Here is a 24,968-nt window from a genome sequence, read left to right as displayed (position 1 = left end):
ATGATTAGGCAGACTCAACATGATTTTATGAAAGGGAAATCATGTTTAACAATTTATTAAGAGTTCTTTGAGGATAGAACTAGCAGGGTAGATAAGAACCAGTGGATGTAGTATATTTGGATTTCCAAAAGGCATTCGATAAGGTACCACATAAAAGGTTGTTACGCAAGGTAAGGGCTCATGGGGTTGGGGGTAACATATTAGCATGGATAGAGGATTGGTTAATGGCCAGAAAACAGAGAGTAGGGATAAACGGGTCATTTTCAGGTTGGCAGGCTGTGACTAGTGGGTTGCCGCAAGGATCAGTGCTTGGGCCTCAGCTATTACAATCTAAATTAATGACTTAGATGAAGGGACCGAGTGTAATGTATCCAAGTTTGCTGAGGATTCAAAGCTGGGTGGGAAAGTAAGCTGTGTGGAAGAAACAAAGAGTCTGCAAAGGGATATAGACAGGTTATGTCAGTGGGCAAGAAGGTGGCAGATGGAGTATAATGTGGGGAAATGTGAGGTTATTCACTTTGGTAGGAAGAATAGAAAAACAGAATATTATTTAAATAGTGAGAAACTATTAAATGTTGGTGTTCAGAGAATTCTGGGTGTCCTTGTACAAGAAACACAGGAAGTTAGCATGCAGGTACATCAAGCAATTAGGAAAGCATATGGCATGTTGGCCTTTATTGCAAGGGGGTTGGAGTACAAGAGTAAGGAAGTCTTGCCACAAATGTACAGGGCTTTGGTGAGACCTCACCTGGAGACTGTGCACAGTTTTGGTCTCCTTATCTAAGGAAATATATACTTGCCTTAGAGGTAGTGCAATGAAGGTTCACTAGATTAATTCCTGGGATGAAAGGGTTGTCTTATGAGGAGAGATTGAGTAAAATGGGCCTATAGTCTCTGGAGTTTAGAAGAATGAGAGGTAATCTCATTGAAACCTATAAGATTCTGAGAGGGCTTGACAGGGTAGATGCTGAGAGGCTGTTTCCCCTGGCTGGAGAGTCTAGAACTAGGTGTCATATTCTCAGGATAAGGAGTCGGCCATTTAAGACTGAGATGAGGAGGAATTTCTTCACTCAGTGGGTTGTGAATCTTTGGAATTCTCTACCCCAGAGGCTGTGGATGCTGAGTCGTTGCTTATATTCAAGGCTGAGATAGACAGATTTTTGGATTTTAGGGGAATCAAAGGATATGGGGATCGGGCGGGAAAGTAGAGTTGAGGTTGAAGATCAATCATGATCTTATTGCAGGCTCGAGGGGCCGTATGGCCTACTCCTGCTCCTAAGTTTTATGTTCTTACATTCCAAAATAATACGATACTTGTTATTAATATTTTTGAAGAGTATAGAGATTGCCGGAGTAGAGTTAAGAGAGAAATCAGGAGGGCAAAAAGGGGATATGAGATTGCTTTGGCAGATCAGGCAAAGGTGAATCCAAAGAGCTTCTACAAATACATAAAGGGCAAAAGGGTAACTAGGGAGAGAGTAGGGCCTCTTAAGGATCAACAAGGTCATCTATGTGCGGAACCACAAGAGATGGGTGAGATCCTGAATGAATATTTCACATCGGTATTTACGGTTGAGAAAGGCATGGATGTTAGGGAACTTGGGGAAATAAATAGTGATGTCTTGAGGAGTGTACATATTACAGAGAGGGAGGTGCTGGAAGTCTTAACGCGCATCAAGGTAGATAAATCTCCGGGACCTGATGAAATGTATCCCAGGACGTTATGGGAGGTTAGGGAGGAAATTGCGGGTCCCCTAGCAGAGATATTTGAATCATCCACCGCTACAGGTGAGGTGCCTGAAGATTGGAGGGTAGCAAATGTTGTGCCTTTGTTTAAGAAGGGCGGCAGGGAAAAGCCTGGGAACTACAGACCAGTGAGCCTGACATCTGTAGTGGGTAAGTTGTTAGAGGGTATTCTGAGGGACAGGATCTACAGGCATTTGGAGAGGCAGGGACTAATTAGGAACAGTCAGCATGGTTTTGTGAGAGGAAAATCATGTCTCACGAATTTGATTGAGTTTTTTGAAGGGGTAACCAAGAAGATAGATGAGGGCTGTGCAGTAGACGTGGTCTACATGGACTTCAGCAAAGCATTTGACAAGGTACCGCATGGTAGGTTGTTACATAAGGTTAAATCTCATGGGATCCAAGGTGAGGTAGCCAATTGGATACAAAATTGGCTTGACGACAGAAGACAGAGGGTGGTTGTCGAGGGTTGTTTTTCAAACTGGATGCCTGTGTCCAGCGGTGTGCCTCAGGGATCGGTGCTGGGTCCGCTGTTATTTGTTATTTATATTAATGATTTGGATGAGAATTTAGGAGGCATGGTTAGTAAGTTTGCAGATGACACCAAGATTGGTAGCATTGTGGACAGTGAAGAAGGTTATCTAGGATTGCAACGGGATCTTGATAAATTGGGCCAGTGGGCCGATGAATGGCAGATGGAGTTTAATTTAGATAAATGTGAGGTGATGCATTTTGGTAGATCGAATCGGGCCAGGACCTACTCCGTTAATGGTAGGGCGTTGGGGAGAGTTATAGAACAAAGAGATCTGGGAGTACAGATTCATAGCTCCTTGAAAGTGGAGTCACAGGTGGATAGGATGGTGAAGAAGGCATTCAGCATGCTTGGTTTCATTGGTCAGAACATTGAATGCAGGAGTTGGGATGTCTTGTTGAAGTTGTACAGGGCATTGGTGAGGCCACACTTGGAGTACTGTGTACAGTTCTGGTCACCCTATTATAGAAAGGATATTATTAAACTAGAAAGAGTGCAGAAAAGATTTACTAGGATGCTACCGGGACTTGATGGTTTGACTTACAGGGAGAGGTTAGACAGACTGGGACTTTTTTCCCTGGAGAGTAGGAGGTTAAGGGGTGATCTTATAGAAGTCTATAAAATAATGAGGGGCACAGATAAGGTCGATAGTCAAAATCTTTTCCCAAAGGTAGGGGAGTCTATAACGAGGGGGCACAGATTTAAGGTGAGAGGGGAGAGATACAAAAGGGTCCAGAGGGGCAATTTTTTCACTCAAAGGGTGGTGAGTGTCTGGAACGAGCTGCCAGAGGCAGTAGTAGAGGCGGGTACAATTTTGTCTTTTAAAAAGCATTTGGACAGTTACATGGGTAAGATGGGTATAGAGGGATATGGGCCAAGTGCAGGCAATTGGGACTAGCTTAGTGGTATAAACTGGGCGACATGGACATGTTGGGCCGAAGGGCCTGTTTCCATGTTGTAACTTCTATGATTCTATGATTCTATAAGACAGTAAGAACTTTTTTACTCAAAAACTGTTGTTGAGTTAGAACAGTTGCTTTCAGTAGACGAACCTGACGAGAGCTTTCTCTCCAAAGTAATCTCCCCTCTGGAGGACTTTGATCAGCTGTGGCTCTATATGGCACTCAGTGCTCTGTGTGACTTTCACCTAAAATCAAAGACAATGGTGGTGCAGATTTAGAAAATCATGCAAACAAACATCATTTGCAAAATCAAAATTAAACAGCCTTTCAAAGACTTTGCATCATCAAACTCCTCAACCACCCTTGTTGTTTAACATTGCAATTTATATGCCGGATGATAATTTTCCTGACTACTTAATATAAAGATTCATTCATTTTTGACATCAAAATGAAGAAATGATTTTGACTCTTAAAGAGGCAGCAGCTTTTAATATGGCTTACCCGAGATTATGAGGCAGATTTTCCTGTTCCTGTGCATGGGGCGGTTGATCACCTGGACACAGCGAATACAGGAAAATCAGGCGGGGAAGAGTACACATCCATAGGGACGCCCACTTAATTTTTCATCCATTAATTGATGTGAGCAGAAAATTAGATAGAACTGTTTGGGGGTAAATGTGACTTTGGGCGATAGTGTAAAACAGGCAATATCGATTCAGCTGCCCTTTATACATCTCTCCCGATTTTCATTTCCATTGAAGCCTTCCTGATTTTCCAGTATTTGCTGTGCTCATCGATCAATAGCCCCAGGCTCGGGAGAGGATAATCTGCCCCTATAATTCAATGGTCAAAAATTAGCATTACCAAAAACAACAATAATTAACTTGTCTTTACATCGGCATAGTCTGTATAATTATATGTACTGAATTTACAAACTAATGTTTGCAAACCACTTACAATAGTTGCTGTTATGCATTATCATTTATGTAAAACACTGATCTTTACTGCAAAAAAAGTGTCAATCGTGGTTGTCGTATTTAACATGAAGTTATACTTTATGTCCATATTACATGGGTCCACAAGATGGATAGACTCTTCAAAAAACACTGTGAGGGGATGTGGTATATTTTTGTTTGTTACCACTGAACTCTTCCACAGCTGCTGAGGGCTACTCATTGAAGTAATTTGTTTAACTGAAGGAAGGTCTTGCTTCCACAATTAATTGGCCTTAGCCCCATTCACATGTAAGCCAACTGGACTGTTTGGTAGCATCACATGTTTCCCTTGGTAATTCTTGTGAAGTAGGTGGCACACTTTCTGTAATAATGCTCCAATAACTGAAGCAGTCAATTTTGTCTGTAGAGCAACGTTAGGGCCAGTTTCAGACTAATACCAGGAGTTGCAGGGCTCGATTCTGTATGTGCAGCGACAGCCTTCTCGTTAAAGAAATGGGATTACTACAAAGAATAATTTTGATTCCTCCTTCAGGTCATATCTTTCGTCCACACACAAACTTTAATGAGGCTTTCAAAACAGCTGTACTGGAGGATTGTTAAATCAAATTGAAGAAATGACAAACTGTAATAGAAGTGGCAACTGCCAACTATCATCCCCCCTGAGCACTGCCTCGCTAAATCCATACATTAGTGCTTACAGAGTGTGTGTAATGGCAATCAGGTGGCCTTACACATTGCCTGAGGAGGAACAGCTGCTAAAGCAGCTTCAAAAAAGGAGGCCCCTCTGATGGAATCGCTTTCAACCCCAAGAGACCAATTATTAGCTAAAGCGCCTGTTTGGTGACAGAGCGACCTAAATGCCCATCCTTATGTAAACTGGAAATTGTTCCCAGTATGCAAATTCTCCCTCTTCTGATGAAAATGAATTATTTGATATTTATCTTTAATCAGGTTTTGTAGAACTACCGAATTGAGTCCCTCGTGTCCTTTTCCAAGTTACTGGCTCTTCCATTTAATTCACCCAACTATCTTTTCTGCTTTGAAGCAATAACAATTTTTTTTATTATCACATTGTTCATGTCCAAACACAAACACAAAATTAGATCATTTACCAATGTTGTCAAAGGAACCTTGAGTTTCTGAAATGGTATGAATTAACTACAAATGTCAGGACTTTTTATGGCTTTGTGGAGCAAGGATATTTCAATAAAGTTTAAAAGACTGCTGACCAGATTCCCCAGATGCTTTTATGAATATCAGGTGGTATCTGTATTTTATCACTGGTGTCATTAAAGGAAAAGTACTTTCATTTTTCAACAATGCCAAGTACATATCTCCGTTGTGGTTTTGTTTTAGGGCAAACGTCCATATACAGGTTGAAATTCTAGATAAATCCCATTAATGATGATGCTGAAACTCCCTACAAACAAGAGAGGAAGGCACTTAAGCCAATATCAGTGTCAGGTTGTTCTGTAAGAAATAGCAGCATCGAGGTGCTGAATGAAATTCTACATAGACAGGACAATATTTACTTGGGTACTCTTGGGTATGATCAGTAAGTTCGCTGATGATACAAAAATTGGTAGGGTGGTAAATAGCGAGGAGGATAGCCTCAGTCTGCAGGACGATATAGATGGGTTGGTCAGATGGGCGGAACAGTGGCAAATGGAATTTAACCCGGAAAAGTGCGAGGTGATGCACTTTGGAGGGACTAACAAGGCAAGGGAATACACAATGAATGGGAGGACCCTAGGCAAGACAGAGGGTCAGAGGGATCTTGGTGTGCAAGTTCACAGATCCCTGAAGGCGGCGGAACAGGTAGATAAGGTGGTAAAGAAGGCATATGGGATACTTGCCTTTATTAGCCGAGGCATAGAATATAAGAGCAAGGAGGTTATGATGGAGCTGTACAAAACACTGGTAAGGCCACAGCTGGAGTACTGTGTGCAGTTCTGGTCGCCGCACTACAGGAAGGATGTGATCGCTTTGGAGAGGGTGCAGAGGAGATTCACCAGGATGTTACCAGGGCTGGAGCGCTTCAGCTATGAAGAGAGACTGGGAAGATTGGGTTTGTTTTCCTTGGAGCAGAGGAGGCTGAGGGGGGACATGATTGAGGTGTACAAAATTATGAGGGGCATAGATAGGATGGATACTAAGGAGCTTTTTCCCTTCGTTGAGGGTTCTATAACAAGGGGGCATAGATTCAAGGTAAAAGGCGGGAGGTTTAGAGGGGATTTGAGAAAGAACTTTTCCACCCAGAGGGTGGTTGGAGTCTGGAACTCACTGCCTGAGAGGGTTGTGGAGGCAGGAACCCTCACAACATTCAAGAAGCATTTGGATGAGCACTTGAAATGCCATAGCATACAAGGCTACGGACCAAATGCTGGAATATGGGATTAGATTAGACTGGGCTTGATGGCCGGCGCGGACACGATGGGCCGAAGGGCCTCTATCCGTGCTGTATGACTCTATGACTCTATGACTCTATCTCAAGGCAGGACACACACAGTTCCTATGTTCTCCCGTGGAGGTGCGCTTTCTGTACTTACGGAGCTAACTGAAATTTTAACAAAATCGGGAGTGGACAGAGTGAACAGATTGAGACCAAGGTGAGACTCACCCTTTTAAACAGGCAAATTTAGCTATTAAAGATAAAGAAGTCTAGATCACTTTTCTCATAAATATGGACTATTATAATATATTAGTGATTTATTAAGAAAAATTTACTTTACCATATGGAAGGTATTTTATTCAACTACAGACATTTGTGACAAACTGCACCAATATGAAGCCAGATAGCATGTAATGAGGCAAAAGGAAATTAACCAATTAATAATGTATCATGCAGGACATTTAATACTTTAAAAACTGCGGCAGGGGTGTAAAACAGGAAATATCGGAAAGGCCGCCTGTTACACATCCTGCCTAATGGAACGGAAAATCAGGCGAAATGCAAAACGGCCGGCCGATTCAATATCACCCATTTTACACCCCCACCGATGTTGAAAGTTCCGACAGGTTTTATGTTTAGTCTGTCCTGTCTCTTTAAGATCAGTGCTCAAGTATTTCCGATGAGGAAGTGGTCTAAATAGGCAAATCCTGACAATTTGTTTCTGTTTGTAAACAAAGGTCAATCAGTGGGCAGTTGGAACTGCATGTAAACTTTTGGTTCCAGGCCAGCAGAACACAGTATAAAATGATTGTCTTTCTTTTTTAAGATTAAGATTATTGACCATGTCCCACACTGCAGGGACGGGGTGATTTACATTGTTAGGTTGAGTGGTCTGTTTCTATGCAGGCTCCCACCCCACTGAGATGCTGGAAAATCAGAGCAGGACCCTACTGCTCCGAGGGAAGGAGCTCGAGGCTCTATTGAGGCCAGGAATGCAAGTGCCAGAAAAAAAGGTTTCAAATTGAATGTTACTTTAAACTGATATCATCAAATGTAGCAATAGGCTAAATGGAATGCTTAAAATATAACCGTTTAAATTGAAATGAGTAAAAATGTTGCAAATGCACAGCAGGCTGTTCAATATCGGAAAGATAAAGGCAGGTTAAGACTTCATGGAGGACCTTTTGTCAGAACACTGTTGTGTTTCAGAGAATGAACTGTTCAAATATAGGAACATAGAACATTTGCACTCTTTACGCCTGAGACTGACAAATTAGTAATTTGGGACCTACTATCCTGTCCATTAAGATTGAGGTAATTCTGTCCATGGAATATAAAAATCCTTTTTCCTTCCTGATTTTAAGAATTCCACCTCTTCACTCATTGATTTTTGAATCTCCTACCAATCAGGCGGACATGAGCTAAAGTGCACACAGGAGACCACTAATCTGAGAATATTTGGTTACCAGATAACTACATTGTCTGACTAACGCTACAGCTTGCGGAAAGTGAGTTTAAAAACATAGGAATAGGATACATTTTCCAATTAAATGCATCTAATAACATTAGATACCTTACCTTTCCCTTTGCCAAGATGAAGAAGGTACTCCCTTCCTCACCTTCCCGGATAATGTAGTCTCCTTTATCATAGTATTCCTGTAAGAAGAAACCCCAAAGCTTTTGTTAGCGGCTCCAGATCTGTCATACTTTCAATTTTCATGTTTTGATGTGAAACTGTAACTTTTGACACAATGGTTGAAATTTTCCCAGACCCTCACACACGCCCAGCAGACCCTCACACACGCCCAGCAGACCCTCACACACGCCCAGCAGACCCTCACACACGCCCAGCAGACCCTCACACACACCTAGCAGACCCTCACACATGCCCAGCAGACCCTTAGCAGAAAATTGAGGGCGCACATGTGATCTTCCAATAAGCCACTTGCTGCAGCGAGTCCCTGTAGGTGATGTGGGATCGCGGCAAGATTTGAAAAATACATTGAAATTGGGTTCACGTTAAAATAACAAAGAAATTTCATGCAGGTGCACCTGGCACTTTATTAATATCACATAGTGCAATTTCAAGAAAAAGTGTTATATTTTTAAGGAGATAAAAATAACTCTTGATGAGATCATTTCTCACGTCTGTATTACCCCAAATCCATATTCCTCTGCTCTCTGCTGATTCAGGAATTAATCTAGCTCTTTTCTGGATGCTTTGGCTGAGTCAGTTTTAACTGCACTTGGTGGTAGTTTACTGATAAATCCAAGTATGAAGAAATTATTCCATAAGGGAAATTTGTTTGATGGTTTATAATCTCGTGTCTGCTCTTTCCTGGATCTTGGTTTTGCACAGAATGGCCTTGAAATTCCGTGGGCCGTGATCGCAGCAGTTATACCAGGATAGCACCGGGTGATGCCCTTCAGTACTGACCCTAATTTAATTTGCAGGGTCAATGGGAGGGCACCTCATTAGCACAGGGCAGATGGGTGCACTTTGAGCACATGTCTTGCTCCCAACTGCCCCTTGCCTATGAAAACTCGGCCATTGCTCCACCAGTGCGGGGGTCAGGGCACCCAGGCCAGCGCACCCCCAAGATCCCGGCAATCATACTGTCAACCCCCTGAACAAGAAGGACGATCTCCAAAAAATTTTACGAAAAGAATCCTGGTGGTGTTCAGGGGTCCAGGCCCTTTGCTGGGCCTGAATCAGATGGCGGTGTCCATATACGCCCTTGTGGAAGCTGGCACTCATACCTCACTCGGCATATTGGCCGCCACACAGATGGTAGTCCCGACTGTGTATCAAGAGTGGGAACTCCCAGCTTATGGAGTTCCCAAACCTGGGCACAGCCATTTCCTGGCATGAGACAGACGGAACACTGAAGGAATGGGGTAGAACTTCCGCCCACTGCTTTGCCAGGCCAGTGGCACCATCGCAAATCCTGGGGACAAGGTCATTTTAATATTGGGGGTGTCCGGCCCACACCTGTAATGATACAACAGAGGCACCACCCTGCGGTGGCAGCGGACAATTGGAGCACCAACACGTTGCTGCAGGGGGCGGGGGGGAACCAAAAGACCTATTGGCTTGAAGATCCAATTAGGATGCAAAGGGGGGCCCAGAAATGGCAATTGGTCATTCCAGGCCTCACTTAAGGCCCACAATGGGACCCATGCTTACTGGCGGCAGACATGGGTTTCACTGAGCCTTTCATGTGGTGAGTTGGGTGAAATTCCACAGTAAGCCAAGAATATTCCACCCCCCACCTCCCCCCACCTAAAGAAAACATTCCTCCAAACTCCTTCTCCAGAGGAAATGGAGAAAAATCAGATAGTGGGGCATGTTGGGCCCCTTTCATATATCAACATTTAATTACACCCCTGTGCCCACCCACAGAGATAGATTAGCAGAGGGCTATAAGCAGCTTCCTTGCCCATCTTCTGGCCTAGAGAATGATACATGGAGTGGGAAGGCCAGAAGAGGGGCAGCAAATACAGGGGCCCATAATTTGGGTGATTGGCGGAACCCCTGGAGAAAAGGCGTATAAGGAGGGAAAAAGTAACATATGGATTTAGTTTTGGTTTCTGGAAGGGGAACTTACTGTTTCCATTTTCTTATGTTTATCACAACATTTCACATAACCATTTCTTTCACAAAACCTACACTAGTGTGTATTTGCCTTTTAGTTTGTTTTTTTTTAAAGAGGAAAATCCATTAATATTAAATTTAAATTGAACAGTCTGTATTCATCCGCTGTTATGTATTTCCTAATCACGATTAGGTTAGTGTAGAACAGCTGACTCTATTCTGTTAAAGCGCTTTTAACTGAGGAGACGGAAATATATTCACAATAAGGTCATGTGTCAATTAGGTCTAACAGGAAAATTGGTTGGGTTTATACTTCCAGACTCCCTTTATATCCTATAGTCAGTGATATTATCACAATTACTACAGTTACAATGGAAGGAAATTAATCTTAGTACTTAAAAATATTAATGTGAAACCTTTTATTTGACATGGTTTTCATGGTATGGGCTTAGTAAACTGCCCACATTTTAAACATTGAAAAATATTTGGGGAAAATATTAAACCCTAGTTTTCCTTTGTTTCAGCCTTTTTGTAAACATATATATGCAGTAATTTCATTTCTAAACACTGATGTGACACAGTTCTAATATCTTTGGGTTATTTAATACTTTGCCCAATATTTTGTGAGAAACAGAGAGGTTTAATGGTGGACTATAAGATATTCCCATTGTTTCCTTTACAACAAATAACCTACCACTTCCAAGCAGTCCACTATCCTCGCAAGTTTATCTTCTGGCAGGTTCTTAAGCAGAGAAACACTAGAAAAAATGTATGAGACATAAATCATTAAACCACATTCTTGTGTCCAATAAATTTGTCAATTATTACTGTATAAAGTTTGATGTAAGCCATTGAGATAATAGTTTGTTTGATTCTGTGAATCCTATGTGTTACTGTTGCATTCAGGATTAATTAAATTGCGTAAAAGAAAATACACTATAGTTGCTAGCATATTCAGAAATACAAAGCAGGGACTGTGTCAGTGCAATGTAATATTTTGGGATGGAGTGCGGGGAAGCAGAGGGGAAATGTGACTTTTATTTCTCTAAGGAAATCTGTTCAGATTCTTTTTGAAAGGGAGAGTTGAGGGAAATACTTACATGCATCACAGAGTGATTGAACAAAACTAAGGCTCATCCCACTGCAACTGAAACACTAAGTTGAAAGGTTGAAAATTATTCAGATGAAATTGTTAGCAGTGACATGTCTGATGTACTGGTTAAAAATGGTGAATGTGCTGATTGTTCCACGTATTTTCTAAATTAACCTTCCGAGTGCAGATATTAGCCCTAAATTTCGATATGGGTTGTCCCGATTCCCCGCCGATGTTAACCAGTAGATTGGGAGAACCCCAATGGGCCACTAAGCTCAGCTTCCTCTCCCAAGTCTACTCCAAAACCATGTTCTCCCACCTCTGCCACATCTCTCCCCTTCTGCTGCTGAAACCCTAGTCAATGCGCTTACCACCTCAAGGCTTGACTTCTCTAATGGCCTTCTAGCTGGCCTCCCCACTTCGACCTTCAACTCATTCAAAACTGTGCAGCCTGTGTCCTCGCCACAGTCTGACATTTCCATCACCTCGCTCCCCGTGCCCCGGCTTGTCAATTTCAACATTCTTATCCTTGTTTTCAAATGCAAACATGGCCTCGCCTCACCCTGCCTTAGTGATTTCCTTCTGCCTTACATCTTTGCAGCTAGCCTCCTCTGGAATTCACTATCCAGTTCCCTCTGCCCTGTCACCTCCTTCCCTACTTTCAACTTCTACTCTGCCTTTGGTTCCTCACTCTTGCCAATGCATTTTTTTCCCCTTTCTCCATACTCAATGAAATGTATCCTTTTCCTTCTTATTGTAGAGTGCTCTGAGACTTCTTGCTGCACATGAGGAGCGTTACATAAATGGAAGTTGTTATTATGTGTGTCAGCCATGGTTCAATGGTAGCACTCTCACCTCTGAGTTAGAAGGGCATGAGTTCAAGTCCCACTCCAGAGACTTGAGCGCATAACCTAGGCTGACACTTCAGTGCACTACTGAGGGAGTGCTGCACTGTCTTTTGGGTGAGGTGTTAAACCAATGCCCTTTCTGCCCCCTCAGGTGGATGTAAAAGATCCCATGGCACTATTTCAAAGAAAAGCAGGGGAATTCTCCCTGGTGTCCTGGCCAATATTTATCTCTCAACCAACACCTAAAATCAGATTATCCGGTCAGTATCACATTGCCATATGTGGGATCTTGCTGTGCGCAAATTGGCTGCCGCTTTTCCTATATTACAACAGTGACTGCACTTCAAAAGTATTTCATTGACTGTAAAGCGCTTTGGGACATCCTGAGGTCATGAAAGGTACTATATAAATGCAAGTCTTTCTTTTTCTTTTTATATCCTCACGTATTAGGGTCAGTATCTCTCTCTCTCTCTCTCTCTCACATGCACACACACACAGCTAACACTGACATTTACCTTCTGAGGAAGTTTCTGTACTGCTCATGTCTGGCTTGAGCTGTTCCCCTCATAATATTCCGAAAGACTTCTCGGTCCAGAGCCCAGGTTTTGACACTGGTTACAGCTTTAAGAGGACAATCACAGTACAAGTAATAATGCATGTAACTACAGTGCTGTTTTTCTAACAGCCTGAATCACCATCTTACTATGGATTTATCTGCTGGCTCAGTGAGTTTGTCTAATGAGTAGCTGAGCTGCATTAGACCCGGAAAGTTTCAAGACTCATCCCTGGTCTGGGCTGGGGTAGCTGATCTTAGCTGGGTTGGCCGTAGAGGGGCTACTATCGGCCACAGCGCTCTGAATTAAGAGCAGAAAATCAGATTGGGTTTCCGCTCCTGATCATCATCCAATGATTCCTTGCTGGAAGTGTGCTTTATGGACATTGGACAAGGACAGAATCACCTTCACTCATGATGCCCCTAGGGGTGGAATAGTTAGCTGATGTCCCTCGTCAAGATTCACATCTGAATAACAGGTGAGATAGTGGAAGAGAAATTGAACCAGACGCTCGCAAGGAGACAACCCCCTCTCTAAGAGGAGGGAAATCAATGAAATTAAGTGAGGGGAAGGAGCAATGGGGAATTTTAACTCCGAGGGTGGTCAGGCGGTAGAAGGTGTGGGCCGCCACCTGAGAGGTGATGCGAGAGGCCTCATTAACATTGATGCAGCAAGCTGCCTGCCCAAAATGACTGTCCAGAGGTCGCTCACCAGGTTCTGGCTGTGAATGTCGGGCAGCCTGGAAGCCGCCCAGCTGGCACTTGAGGTAAGTCCTCAGAGGGGTTCGGGCGAGTTTCGCAAACATGGCAAGCGGGGTGGGGGGAGGAGGAATCCCAGGGTGCCAGCGGCCCAATCTTTCCTTGTGAGGCCTGAAGGAGCAGTCCTGCTATTCCAGGCCCCACAAAAATAACTTTTACATTTACCTGTGAAGGCCTCCATTTCTTGCACCTAGGTTTTACTGAATGAGAGTGCGAGTTCATAAAATCTACCTATGATGTGAACTGAGATTCAGTGCAGCTCATGAATCTAGTCCAGCATCTGCCTAAAATTAACCTTCATCTAAGAACACCGAAATATGAATTTCAATTTTCAGCTAAAATATATGATTGACCAGTTTGGTAAACTAATGCTAATAATATAATGATTTATGTTATTATTATGTTAGTACATCACGCTTGCATGCAAAATATACAGTTCTATACAGAGAACTTGTTAACATAATATACAGCTCTTTTACAGCCAAATCCACTGCAGTAACAGAATGTATATAGGGTAGATATATATATATTTTACCCATTTATCAATTCTAAATCAACTTTTGATAATTTTGCAGTAACCATTTCACATATTCTTTTAATCCAGTAGGATCAATGTTATTGCACATTAGAGGTAAGAGGTGTCAGTGATGTCTGCACAGACAGCTGATGTCATCATGAGAGTTGAATCTACCCCCAATAAACTCTCACATATAATTAAAACAGTAACAACAGACTCCAAAGAGCAATTTCAGGATTGTAATCTAATTTTGGCATCAAACAATGGCTATGAATTGATTTTGCTTTGTTCTCATGGTTTATGACATCATCTGAGTCCGAGGTTAAATTAGTGCCTTTTAGTCAGTTCTAGTTATTCATCATTCTACATTTAAAATTCTTTTGAATTGCCTCAAGAGGCAGTTGTGGGGGAAGAAGTTTCAAATGTCATTTTCAATATGGTTTCGAAATCAATTTCTGAAGTATTGTACCTTCATAAGTAAGCTTCCAGTTAATGGATAAACTGGCAGCACTTATTTATCCCTCTGTGACATTAGCATAATACGAATACACTGATCGATGGATGCTGCTTGCAAAATAAGTGCCATCGGCACAGGCATAATGGGGCCGGATGGCCTCCTTCTCTGATGTATTATTCTATGACAAGTGTATTAATTGGAGGGTTCACAGTATTACACAAAATGCTCGAACATAAGAATAAAAAGACTGAACTGTTATTGCACTTTGAATAATGGAAGAGCTATACCTTTCACAGAGGCTGTCCTTGTGCAGTTATATAAAATAGCAAGTTCACCAAAGGCTGTCCATATACTGATAGATGTTAGAATTTTGTTATTTTGGAAGACCTCCAGTTTGCCCTCTGTCAAAAAGAGACAAAAGAAAGGACATTATACAATAGAAAATATCCTAGCGAGAACAAGAGATGCAGAAAAAGACAGTCCAATGCAGCAGCTTTACCCATGGCAATACATTCGAGGGAATCATCCTTTCCTAAAGATGTTTTGGAACTTTAAATGATCTTAATCGTTTTTTTGGAAATATTGAATAAGACATAATACCTGATCAATGGAAAGTCGGGCGGGGCGTCTAACAGGCGGCTGACGAGCTGCTGCCAGTTTTACTCCACCGCCAAAAGTGAAAATTACCCTCATCGATTGACTGTGACATGTGTTGACAACTAAATATTCCTTATTCAAATGTAGAAGCTATAATATGAATACACTGAATTGCAAAATAAACGCCATTGTACTCAATTGGTAGCACCCTCGCCTCTGGGTCAGAAGGTCATGCGTTTAAGCCACACTCCACTGACTTGAGCACAAAATCTAGGCTGACACTCCAGTGCAGTATTGAGGGTGTGCTGCACTGTCAGAGGTGCCGTTTTTCAAATGAGACATTAAACCAAGGCCCTGTCTACCCAGGACGTAAAATATCCCATGACATTATTCGAAGAAGAGCAGGGGAATTCTCCTGGTGTCCTGGCCAACATTTATCCCTCATACGACATCTAAAATCAAATGATTTATTTCATTGCTGTTTTTGGGAGCTTGCTGTGTTCAAATTGGCTGCCACGTTTGCTACATTACAACAGTAACTACACTTCAAAAAAAAACTTTGTTGGTTGTAAAGCATTTCGGTTCATCCTGAGGTTGTGAAAGCTGCTATAGAAATGCAGGTCCTTTTTTATTTTTTATAAATCTTCAACAGAATAAGGAGATTATTAGTTCTTCACTCCTGATTTTCCTCATGTTAAGTTTACATGATTAGTAAATTGTAGCTCACTGAAAAGAGACACTGTGGAATAATTATTCTATTCATCTTGTGCAGTAAAGCGACTTGTTTACAATTTTGCTACAAACACCGGCCAGATGAAATCCTCAGGGGGAGGTTTTGAGGCCTCCCACCTGGCAGAAATGGGGCAGTAATACGCCAAAAATGATGGGGAATGACTTACTGGCCTGTTCCCGCTGTCTCTGTGGCAATATTCCCCTGGGCCTACCGGTGGGTGGGCGGAGCTCCTGCTTGATGTCAAGTAGTAGGTTCTTTAATATGTAAATCAGAGTCCTATGACATACATGGGACCCCAATTATCATTTTAGGACAGCACTGGGTGGAGTGTGTACGGAAAAGAAGCCCAAAGTTAAGTTTTACATTATTTTTGTGTGGCTAGGAGGAGCAGGAGTGCTTGTCCAGGCTGTATAAAACAAGCCTGGGCCACAGCCACACGGGTTTCACCACCGCCGCCCCCCCCCGACCACTTCTCGAGATCAAACCCCCTCCATGGGCCTACCTTCTTCTTCCCCAGAGGCTGAATGGACCGCCTGATAATGCAATGGCCGAGAGTCGGCAACCTGCCTTTGGGCGCTCGTTTTATGCCTGCAGCCCGCTGACCGACTGCTAATGAGGCCTGGCCCTCAAAATGGACCGGGTCTCCCGCCAGGGCTTACGGTCACTCTGTGGGCTGGTCGCCCAAAGTCTGCCCCTCTGATCTGACTGCATATAGTGACCAGAGCAATTCCCGCCCCACTGTAACTACAAGAATAAATTCAAGATTTTACAAATATTCCAAAATGCAGAGTACCTGCCAGCACGAAAAGATGGTTGCCTGGTTCCCCTTGCTTAATAACATAGTCACCGTGTTGGTAGTTTTTCTCATACATACACTCCGCCATGTCTCTGACATGCTGTGTCTCCATTCGCTTCAGAAACTGATTCTTGTTGAGGGCCTCTGTGATAAGCTTCTTCACCCTGTCATGAAAACAAATAGCCTGTTACAATTGAAAGTGCCCTTCAGTAAACATAATTTATCCTACGATTTTTCTCAGAAAGGCTGAAACAAACTATCGCTCAAGCACTTAAGTTAGGACAAGGACCTCTGAGGCTGAAGGCAGTAGAAAAGCAACCGCATCAGCTGTCATCATCGACTTCAACAACAACAACAACAAAAAGTTATGCAGCATCTTTAACAAAAAGGGGGAGAAATTGGACCTCGTTGAGCCCGTTTTACGGGCATAAAATGGGCACAATGAGGGCCATTTTCAAGGACCAATGTCCTGAGCCCCAAGGATGTCTGAAAGACATCTGACCTGATATTGGGTTGGCCCATTTTTCAGGCATCCCAGGTAGCCATCTAACACAGCTTTAGGACCCTTACATATGTAAATAAGGGGCCTAACTCCTCTTTTAGGTCCCCTGTACAAAATTGGAATGTGATAAGCGGAGCAGGCGCTGGGCCTGCTATCTCTCCACAGCCTTGGATCATCCTCTGCTTCAAATATGTGTTCAATTTACTCTTCTTATAAAAAAACGATTATTTTTTTTAAAAGATGCAAGTAGCACAGTCAGCCCATATGGAACACAAACAAGCAGACTGTGCCACTTAACATTAGAAATATCCCCTCCATAGCTCTCCCCAGCACATTAAACCCTTCCCTTTGCCCCCTCCCCAGCCCCTCCAATCTCTACAGTTGCCTTGCACCCTTAACCCCTTGCTAGTCCTCCTCACAGCCTCACCCCACTCCTGCCTCCCTTGCTTCCTAGCTCCTGCTCGCAGCTTCACCTATTTCTGCTCCTGACTCCCTCCTTAGGCTTCCCTGCCCCCTCGCTAGACTCTCTCACCAACTCTAGTCTCCCTTGCCTCCCACGAAAGCTGGAGGTCAAATTTCAAAAGTTTTACTTAGGTAAAATTCGGGAGGTTTTTTTTCATATTGTGTGTGTGTCGGTGCATGAGTGTTCTGATTTATTCAACTGGTTGTTTTGTGTTCCATAAAATTTAGAAAGTGAAAGTGAGACAAAAGGAGGCTGTGTCTTTCTTCTTGCAATGTTATTAAAATTATCAAAAATTTTGATACTGATAACTTTTTCTACAAAACACAGGTAAGGTAAACAGCTAGTGGCTTACACCTATGAAACAGGAATCTCAATTTCTAACACCTATACACACACACACCTAAATAGAGAGAAAATCAGGAAGCTAGTTTAATTTTTCATTCTAATTTGATTTATTAAAAAAAAGTTGAATTTTGAAAGCAAACAAAGTCTCTTTAAGGGAAACTGATAGAAAGGTAGGGTAGGAGGGGAAGGGAGAAAATTGTGCCAAAGATTTTCTATTATGAATGCCTATATCCACACTTATAGCAGAAACTGCCCAAGTAAACTGCTGTGGGGAGGTTCGCTAGTGCTGTGGGGGTGGGTTTAAACTAATTTGGCAGGGGGTTGGGCACCAGGATTTAGCACTGGAAAGGAGAACCAAGGTGCACAAAGGATTGGGAGAAACAGATAGCACTAGAGTAAGAAACAGTACGGTATTAGGTGGGATCAGATTAAGAGAGAATATGAGAAGGTCTAAGATAGGTTTACAGTGCATGTGTGTAAATGCACGAAGCATAGTAAACAAGGTTGGTGAACTGCAGGCACAAATAGTCACGTGGGAATATGATGTTGTGGCGCTAATGGAGACCTGGCTCAAAAAAGGGCAGGATTGGGTACTAAATATTCCTGGATACAAGGTGTTCAGGAAAGAAAGGGAAGGAAAGAAAGGAGGGGAGTGGCAGTACTGATTTAGGAGAATACTGCAGTGCTAGAGAGAGAGGATGTCCTGGGAGGGTTAAGGACAGAATCTATTTGGTTAGAGTTAAGAAACAATGGAGGTGCCAATATACTACTGGGTGTATTCTATAGGTCACCAACTAGTGGGAAGGATATAGAGGAGCAAATTTGCAGGGAAATTAGAGAGATGCAAGAGCTATAGAGTAGTGATAATGGGAGACTTCAACTATCCTAATATAGACTGGGACAGTAAAAGTGTAAAGGGCAAAGAAAGGGAGGAATTTTTGAAGTGTGTTCAAGAGAACTTTCGTGACTAGTATGTTTCCGGCCCAACAAGGAAGGAGACATTGCTGGATCTGGTTCTGGGGAATGAAGTGGGGGAACATTTAGGGAACAGCGATCATAGTATCATAAGGTTTAGATTACCTATGGAAAAGGACAAGGATCACTCTAAAGTAAAAATACTCAATTGGAGAAGGGCCAATTTCTGTGGGTTAAGAACGGATCTGGTCCAGGTAAACTGGAATCAAACATTGCCAGGCAAAACTGTAACTCAACAATGGGCGGCCTTTAAAGAGATGGTTCGGGTACAGTTTTGGTACATTCCCATGGGGGGAAAGGTAGAGCAACTAAAGCCAGAGTTCCCCAGATGACAAAAGAGATAGAGAATAAGATGAAGCAGAAAAAGATGTCAGGTTGATAACACAACTGAGAACCAGGCTGAATATAGAAAATTCAGAGGGGAAGCGAAAAAGGAAATAAGAGGGGCAAAGAGAGAGTATGAGAATAGACTGGTGGCTAAAATAAAAGGGAGTCCAAAAGTCTTCTATAGGCATGCAAACGGGTAGTAAGAAGAAGGGTGGGGCTGATTAGGGACCGAAAAGGAGATCTACTCATGGAGGCGGAGGGCATGGCTGAGGTACTAAATGAGTACTTTGCATCTGTCTTTACCAAGGAAGATGCTGCCAAAGTCACAGTAAAAGAGGAGGTAGTTAAGATAATGGATGGGCTAAAAATTGAGAAAGAGGAAGTACTAGAAAGGCTAGCTGTACTTAAAATAGATAAGTCACCCGGTCCAGATGGGATGCACCCTAAGTTGCTGAGGTAAAAATTGCAGAGGTACTGGTCATAATCTTCTAATCATCCTTAGATACGGGGGTGGTGCCAGAGGACTGGAGAATTGCAAATGTTACACCCTTGTTCAAAAAAAGGTGTAAGGATAAACCCAGCAACTACAGGCCAGTCAGTTTAACCTCGGTAGTGGGGAAACTTTTAGAAACGATAATCCGGGACAAAATTAATAGTCACTTGGACAAGTGTGGATTAATTAAGGAAAGCCAGTGTGGATTTGTTAAAGGCAAATCATGTTTAACTAACTTGATTGAGTTTTTTGATGAGGTAACAGAGAGGGTTGATGAGGGCAATGCAGTTGATGTGGTGTATATGGACTTTCAAAAGTCGTTTGATAAAGTGCCACATAATCAAAGTTGAAGCCCATGGAATAAAAGGTGCAGTGGCAGAATGGATATAAAATTGGCTAACAGGAAACAGAGAGTAGTGGTGAACGGTTGTTTTTCGGACTGGAGAGGAGTATACAGTGGTGTTCCCCAGGGGTAGGTACTAGGACCACTGCTTTTCTTGATATATATTAATGACTTGGACTTGGGAGTACAGGGCACAATTTCCAAATCTGCAGGTGACACAAAACTTGGAAGCGTAGTGAACAGTGAGGAGGGTAGTGATAGACTTCAAGAGGACATAGACAGGCTGTTGGAATTGGCAGACACGTGGCAGATGAAATTTAACACAGAAAAATGTGAACGTGGAAAGACAATATAAACTAAGGGGGGCAGGAACAGAGAGATCTGGGGTTGTATGTGCACAAATCGTTGAAGGTGGCAGGGCAGGTTGAGAAAGCGGTTAAGAAAGCATACGAGATCCTGGGCTTTATAAATAGAGGCATAGATGAACCTTTATAAAACGTTGGTTTGGTCACAACTGGAGTATTGTGTCCAATTCTGGGCAGCGCACTTTAGGAAGGACGTGAAGACTTTAGAGAGGATGCAGAAGAGATTTACTAGAATGATTCCAGGGATGAGGGACTTCAGTTAAGCGGATAGACTGGGAAGGCTGGGGTTGTTCTCCTTAGAACAGAGAAGGGTGAGAGGAGATTCGATAGAGGTATTCAAAATCATGAAGGGTGTAGATAGAGAGAAACTGTTCCCATTGGCGGAAGGGTCAAGAACCTGAGGACACAGATTTAAGGTGATTGGCAAAAGAACCAAAGACGACATGAGGAACTTTTTTTACACAGCAAGTGGTTATGATCCGGAATGCACTGCTTGAGGGGGTGGTGGTGGCAGATTTAATCATGGCTTTCAAAAGGGAATTGGATAAGTACTTGAAGGGAAAAAAATTGCAGGGCTACGGGGATAGGGCGGGGGAGAGGGATTAGCTGGATTGCTCTTGCAGCAAGCTGGCACAGAATCGATGGGCCGAATGGCTTCCTTCTATGCTGTAACCATTCTATGATTCTATAATTACACCCTCCTGCCAGTGGTGGCAATGTAGTGCCTCAGTTTTACATCTTCCAGCTCAGCCTGTACTGCAGAGAAATTAAAATGCTCCAATCAACTTTACTTCTAAAATCAAAGTATTATATAAAAATAAAGACTGAATACATGACTTTAAAATGGGGGCTGAATTAAGTTGACACGTAATATATTATATTCGGTACATGGGTGACACATTCTATTGAAAAGTTTGATACAAACCCCTTGTTATGGAAAATCCCATTATAAAAATGTCTACATTTCTGTAACCGTTTGCTGTGACTCCACTAGGTGGTGCTGTGATAGAGTTTCCGTGTTAGAGATGTCACCCCTTGCTTGTCATGTCACACACAATATTTTGCAGGGTGCTCATGTCTTTATCCTCACAAATCACTCAAAATGCTTTCTGTCATTTCTGTCAGTAACTGAAATTTCTATGCCCAAAATAAAAGTTTAAACAAAATTCAAATACTAAACAATTACACGTTTCACAATAGCATGATTAAATTTACCCACTGATGATTATGATGACTTTTCCGCCCTGAAATGTTAAACCGTCTTCACTTTCAGCTACTGACCTGCTGAACATTTTTAGCATTTTGTGTTTTAATTTATACTTTTCCAAGTCTTCACCCACTAAATCTCTCAAAATTGTTTCAAAGCTGTTCTCTGCAACCAATATTACACTTACTGGTCTGTAATTTCTAGGATTGTGTCTTGTTCTTTTTTTTCTTTATCAATTTTATCCCCTTCCTTCCCCTCCTCTCCTGATGGTGTTGTCTCCTTTCTCATTTTTGCAATGGAGCTATATGAATTACTTTTTAATTGGCCGGGCATAGAACTTTGTCTATTCTAAGTGAATGTAACCTTTTTGCTACCATATCTGTTGTTATTTGCATACTGTCTAGCAGAATATTGCTAAGTTTCCAGACTGTTATCAATTCTGTGACCTCAGCTTTGGCTGATGTTACAGTCCAGGCTACCAGCTGTTAGAGCTAGATTGCTCTTCTTAGCCATATTAACGTCACTTAGGCATCGTCCCTTGATGTCTTTATTAGGTGAATTTACACACATCCCTGTATAAGTAATAAATAAAACTGAGCCATTAAAAAAACTTTAGACATTGTGTTAATATGGAATTTCCAGTGGTTCTCAACCAATAAAAACCTTTTGTCCTCATAATTTAGTATGTATTTAACAGAATAGAATTTCACAAGAATAAATGGAATAACCTATGATGTACTAAAATTAGGTAAATATTATCCTCAATAAACAGAGTACATTGTGTAAATCTGCTCCTTAATAAACTGCAACACACACTAGCCACATTATTTCCTGCTTTCTTAATACATTTGGAGGTTGAACTTACTGTTTAAATTCAAAAAATGCCTCAACCAAGTGTTAACATTTTCCTACAACTTTTTTTATTCCATAGTATTCCATAATGAGTAATGAACCAGATTTAGTTAACGGCTTAACTGTACGTGAACATCTATCCGATAGCGATCATAACATGATCGAGTTCAACGTAGTGTTTGAAAGGGAAAAATGTGAGTCAGCTGCTAAGATTCTAGACTTGGGTAAGGCCGACTTCAATGGGATGAGACAGAGACTGTCCACAGTAAACTGGGCAAATCTGTTAATGGGTAAAACGACTGATGATCAGTGGGAAATGTTTAAAGAAACGTTTAACGTGATACAGAATCGGTTTATACCCCTGAGGGGCAAGAACTCTACTTGCCAAAAAAAAGCCATGGACAACTAAAGAGGTAAAGGACAGTATAAGACATAAGGAAAGGGCATACAAAAAGGCAAAAAATGGCACAGATCCTGGCGAATGGGAAAGATACAAAGATCAACAAAGGGTCACAAAACAGATAGTAAGAGCGACAAAAAGAGTATGAAAAGACACTTGCAAGGGATATCAAAACCAATACGAAGAACTTTTATAGTTATATTAGGAAAAAGAGGGTGGGGTCAGGAGCAGTGTTGGCCCCTTAAAAACTGAAAGTGGGGATATTGTCATTGACAATGGGGAAATGGCGGACATGTTGAACAGTTACTTTGCGTCAGTATTTACAGTCGAAAAAGAGGATAGCATGCCGGAAATCCCAAGAAAACTTATATTGAATCGGGGACAGGGACTCGATAAAATTAACATAAGTAAAGCAACAGTAATGAAGAAAATAATAGCACTAAAGAGTGACAAATCCCCAGGACCAGATGGTTTCCATCCCAGGGTTTTAAAGGAAGTAGGTGAGCACATTGCAGATGCCCTAACTATAATCTTTCAAAGTTCTCTAGATTCAGGAACTGTCCCTCTAGATTGGAAAATTGCACATGTCACTCCACTTTTTAAGAAAAGAGAGAAAGGGAAACCAGGGAATTATAGACCAGTTAGCCTAACACCTGTTGTGGGGAAAATGCTGGAGTCTATAATTAAGGATAGGGTGACTGAACACCTCGAGAATTTTCAGTTGATCAGAAAGAACCAGCATGGATTTGTGAAAGGTAGGTCGTGCCTGACAAATCTGATTGAATTTTTTGAAGAGGTGACTAAAGTAGTGGACAGGGGAATGTCAATGGATGTTATTTATATGGACTTCCAGAAGGCATTTGATAAGAGACTGTTAGCTAAGATAGAAGCCCATGGAATCGAGGGAAAGGTATGGACTTGGTTAGAAAGTTGGCTGAGCGAAAGGCGACAGAGAGTAGGGATAATGGTTAGGTACTCACATTGGCAAGATGTGACTAGTGGAGTCCCGCAGGGATCTGTCTTGGGGCCTCAATTATTCACAATATTTATTAATGACTTATGGAAGGCATAGAAAGTCTCATATCTAAGTTTGCCGATGACACAAAGATTGGTGGCATTGTAAGCAGTGTAGATGAAAACATAAAATTACAAAGGGATATTGATAGATTAGGTGAATGAGCAAAACTGTGGCAAATGGAATTCAATGTAGACAAATGTGAGGTCATCCACTTTGGATCAAAAAAGGATAGAATAGATTACTTTCTAAATGGTAAAAAGTTAAAAACAGTGGATGTCCAAAGGGACCTAGGGGTTCAGGTACACAGATCATTGAAGTGTCATGAACAGGTGCAGAAAATAATCAAGAAGGCAAATGGAATGCTGGCCTTTATATCTAGAGGACTGGAGTACAAGGGGGCAGAAGTTATGCTGCAGCTATACAAAACCCTGGTTAGACCACACCTGGAGTACTGTGAGCAGTTCTGGGCACCGCACCTTCGGAAGGACATATTGGCCTTGGAGGGAGTGCAGCGTAGGTTTACTAGAAAGATACCCGGACTTCAAGGGTTAAGTTACGAGGAGAGATTACACAAATTGGGGTTGTATTCTCTAGAGTTTCGAAGGTTAAGGGGTGATCCGATTGAAGTTTATAAGGTATTATGGGGAACAGATAGGGTGGAAAGAGAGAAACTATTTTCGCTGGTTGGGGATTCTTGGAGTAGGGGGCAGAGTCTAAAAATTAGAGCCAGACCTTTCAGGAGCGAGATTAGAAAACATTTCTACACACAAAGGGTGGTAGAAGTTTGGAACTCTCTTCCACAAATGGCAATTGATACTAGCTCAATTGCTAAATTTAAATCTAAGATAGATAGCTTTTTGGCAACCAAAGGTATTAAGTGATATGGGCCAAAGGCAGGTATATGGAGTTAGATCACAGATCAGCCATGATCTTATCAAATGGCGGAGCAGGCACAAGGGGCTGAATGGCCTACTCCTGTTCCTATGTTCCTATGTACCTGCAGTAATGCTATTGAGTCAGTTGCTAATGGGTAAATAGTGAAAGATTAGGGTAAATTTTGTCTTTAGCACTCCTGACACGGAGCTTCACATGTCAGGAGCCAAAGACAAAAACTTACCCTATTGTTTTCACTGATCAGTCACAAGGGGGTATTAACCGAGGATTATCAGTAGAAGAATGAAGGGGGAAGATAGAAGTATTTT

The 24,968-nt window shown here is 42.1% G+C and overlaps 1 protein-coding gene across 1 annotated transcript in view; it reads right to left on the bottom strand.

The window, feature by feature from the left end:
- prkg2 (protein kinase cGMP-dependent 2) overlaps positions 1–24,968 on the bottom strand; it is a 108,191-nt gene that overhangs the window by 67,333 nt on the left and 15,890 nt on the right. Inside the window, exons 3-8 of the mRNA XM_067990614.1 lie at positions 16,474–16,640; positions 14,638–14,751; positions 12,580–12,685; positions 10,818–10,881; positions 8,107–8,184; positions 3,331–3,425 (exon numbers count right to left, since the gene is read on the bottom strand). Coding sequence (XP_067846715.1) covers positions 3,331–3,425; positions 8,107–8,184; positions 10,818–10,881; positions 12,580–12,685; positions 14,638–14,751; positions 16,474–16,640 — 624 coding nt within the window. The remainder of the gene's footprint in view (positions 1–3,330; positions 3,426–8,106; positions 8,185–10,817; positions 10,882–12,579; positions 12,686–14,637; positions 14,752–16,473; positions 16,641–24,968) is intronic.

This window comes from Heptranchias perlo, chromosome 1 (assembly GCF_035084215.1).
Source record: "Heptranchias perlo isolate sHepPer1 chromosome 1, sHepPer1.hap1, whole genome shotgun sequence".
Lineage (NCBI taxonomy): Eukaryota > Metazoa > Chordata > Chondrichthyes > Hexanchiformes > Hexanchidae > Heptranchias > Heptranchias perlo.
This window is presented reverse-complemented; position numbering and strand designations above follow the sequence as displayed.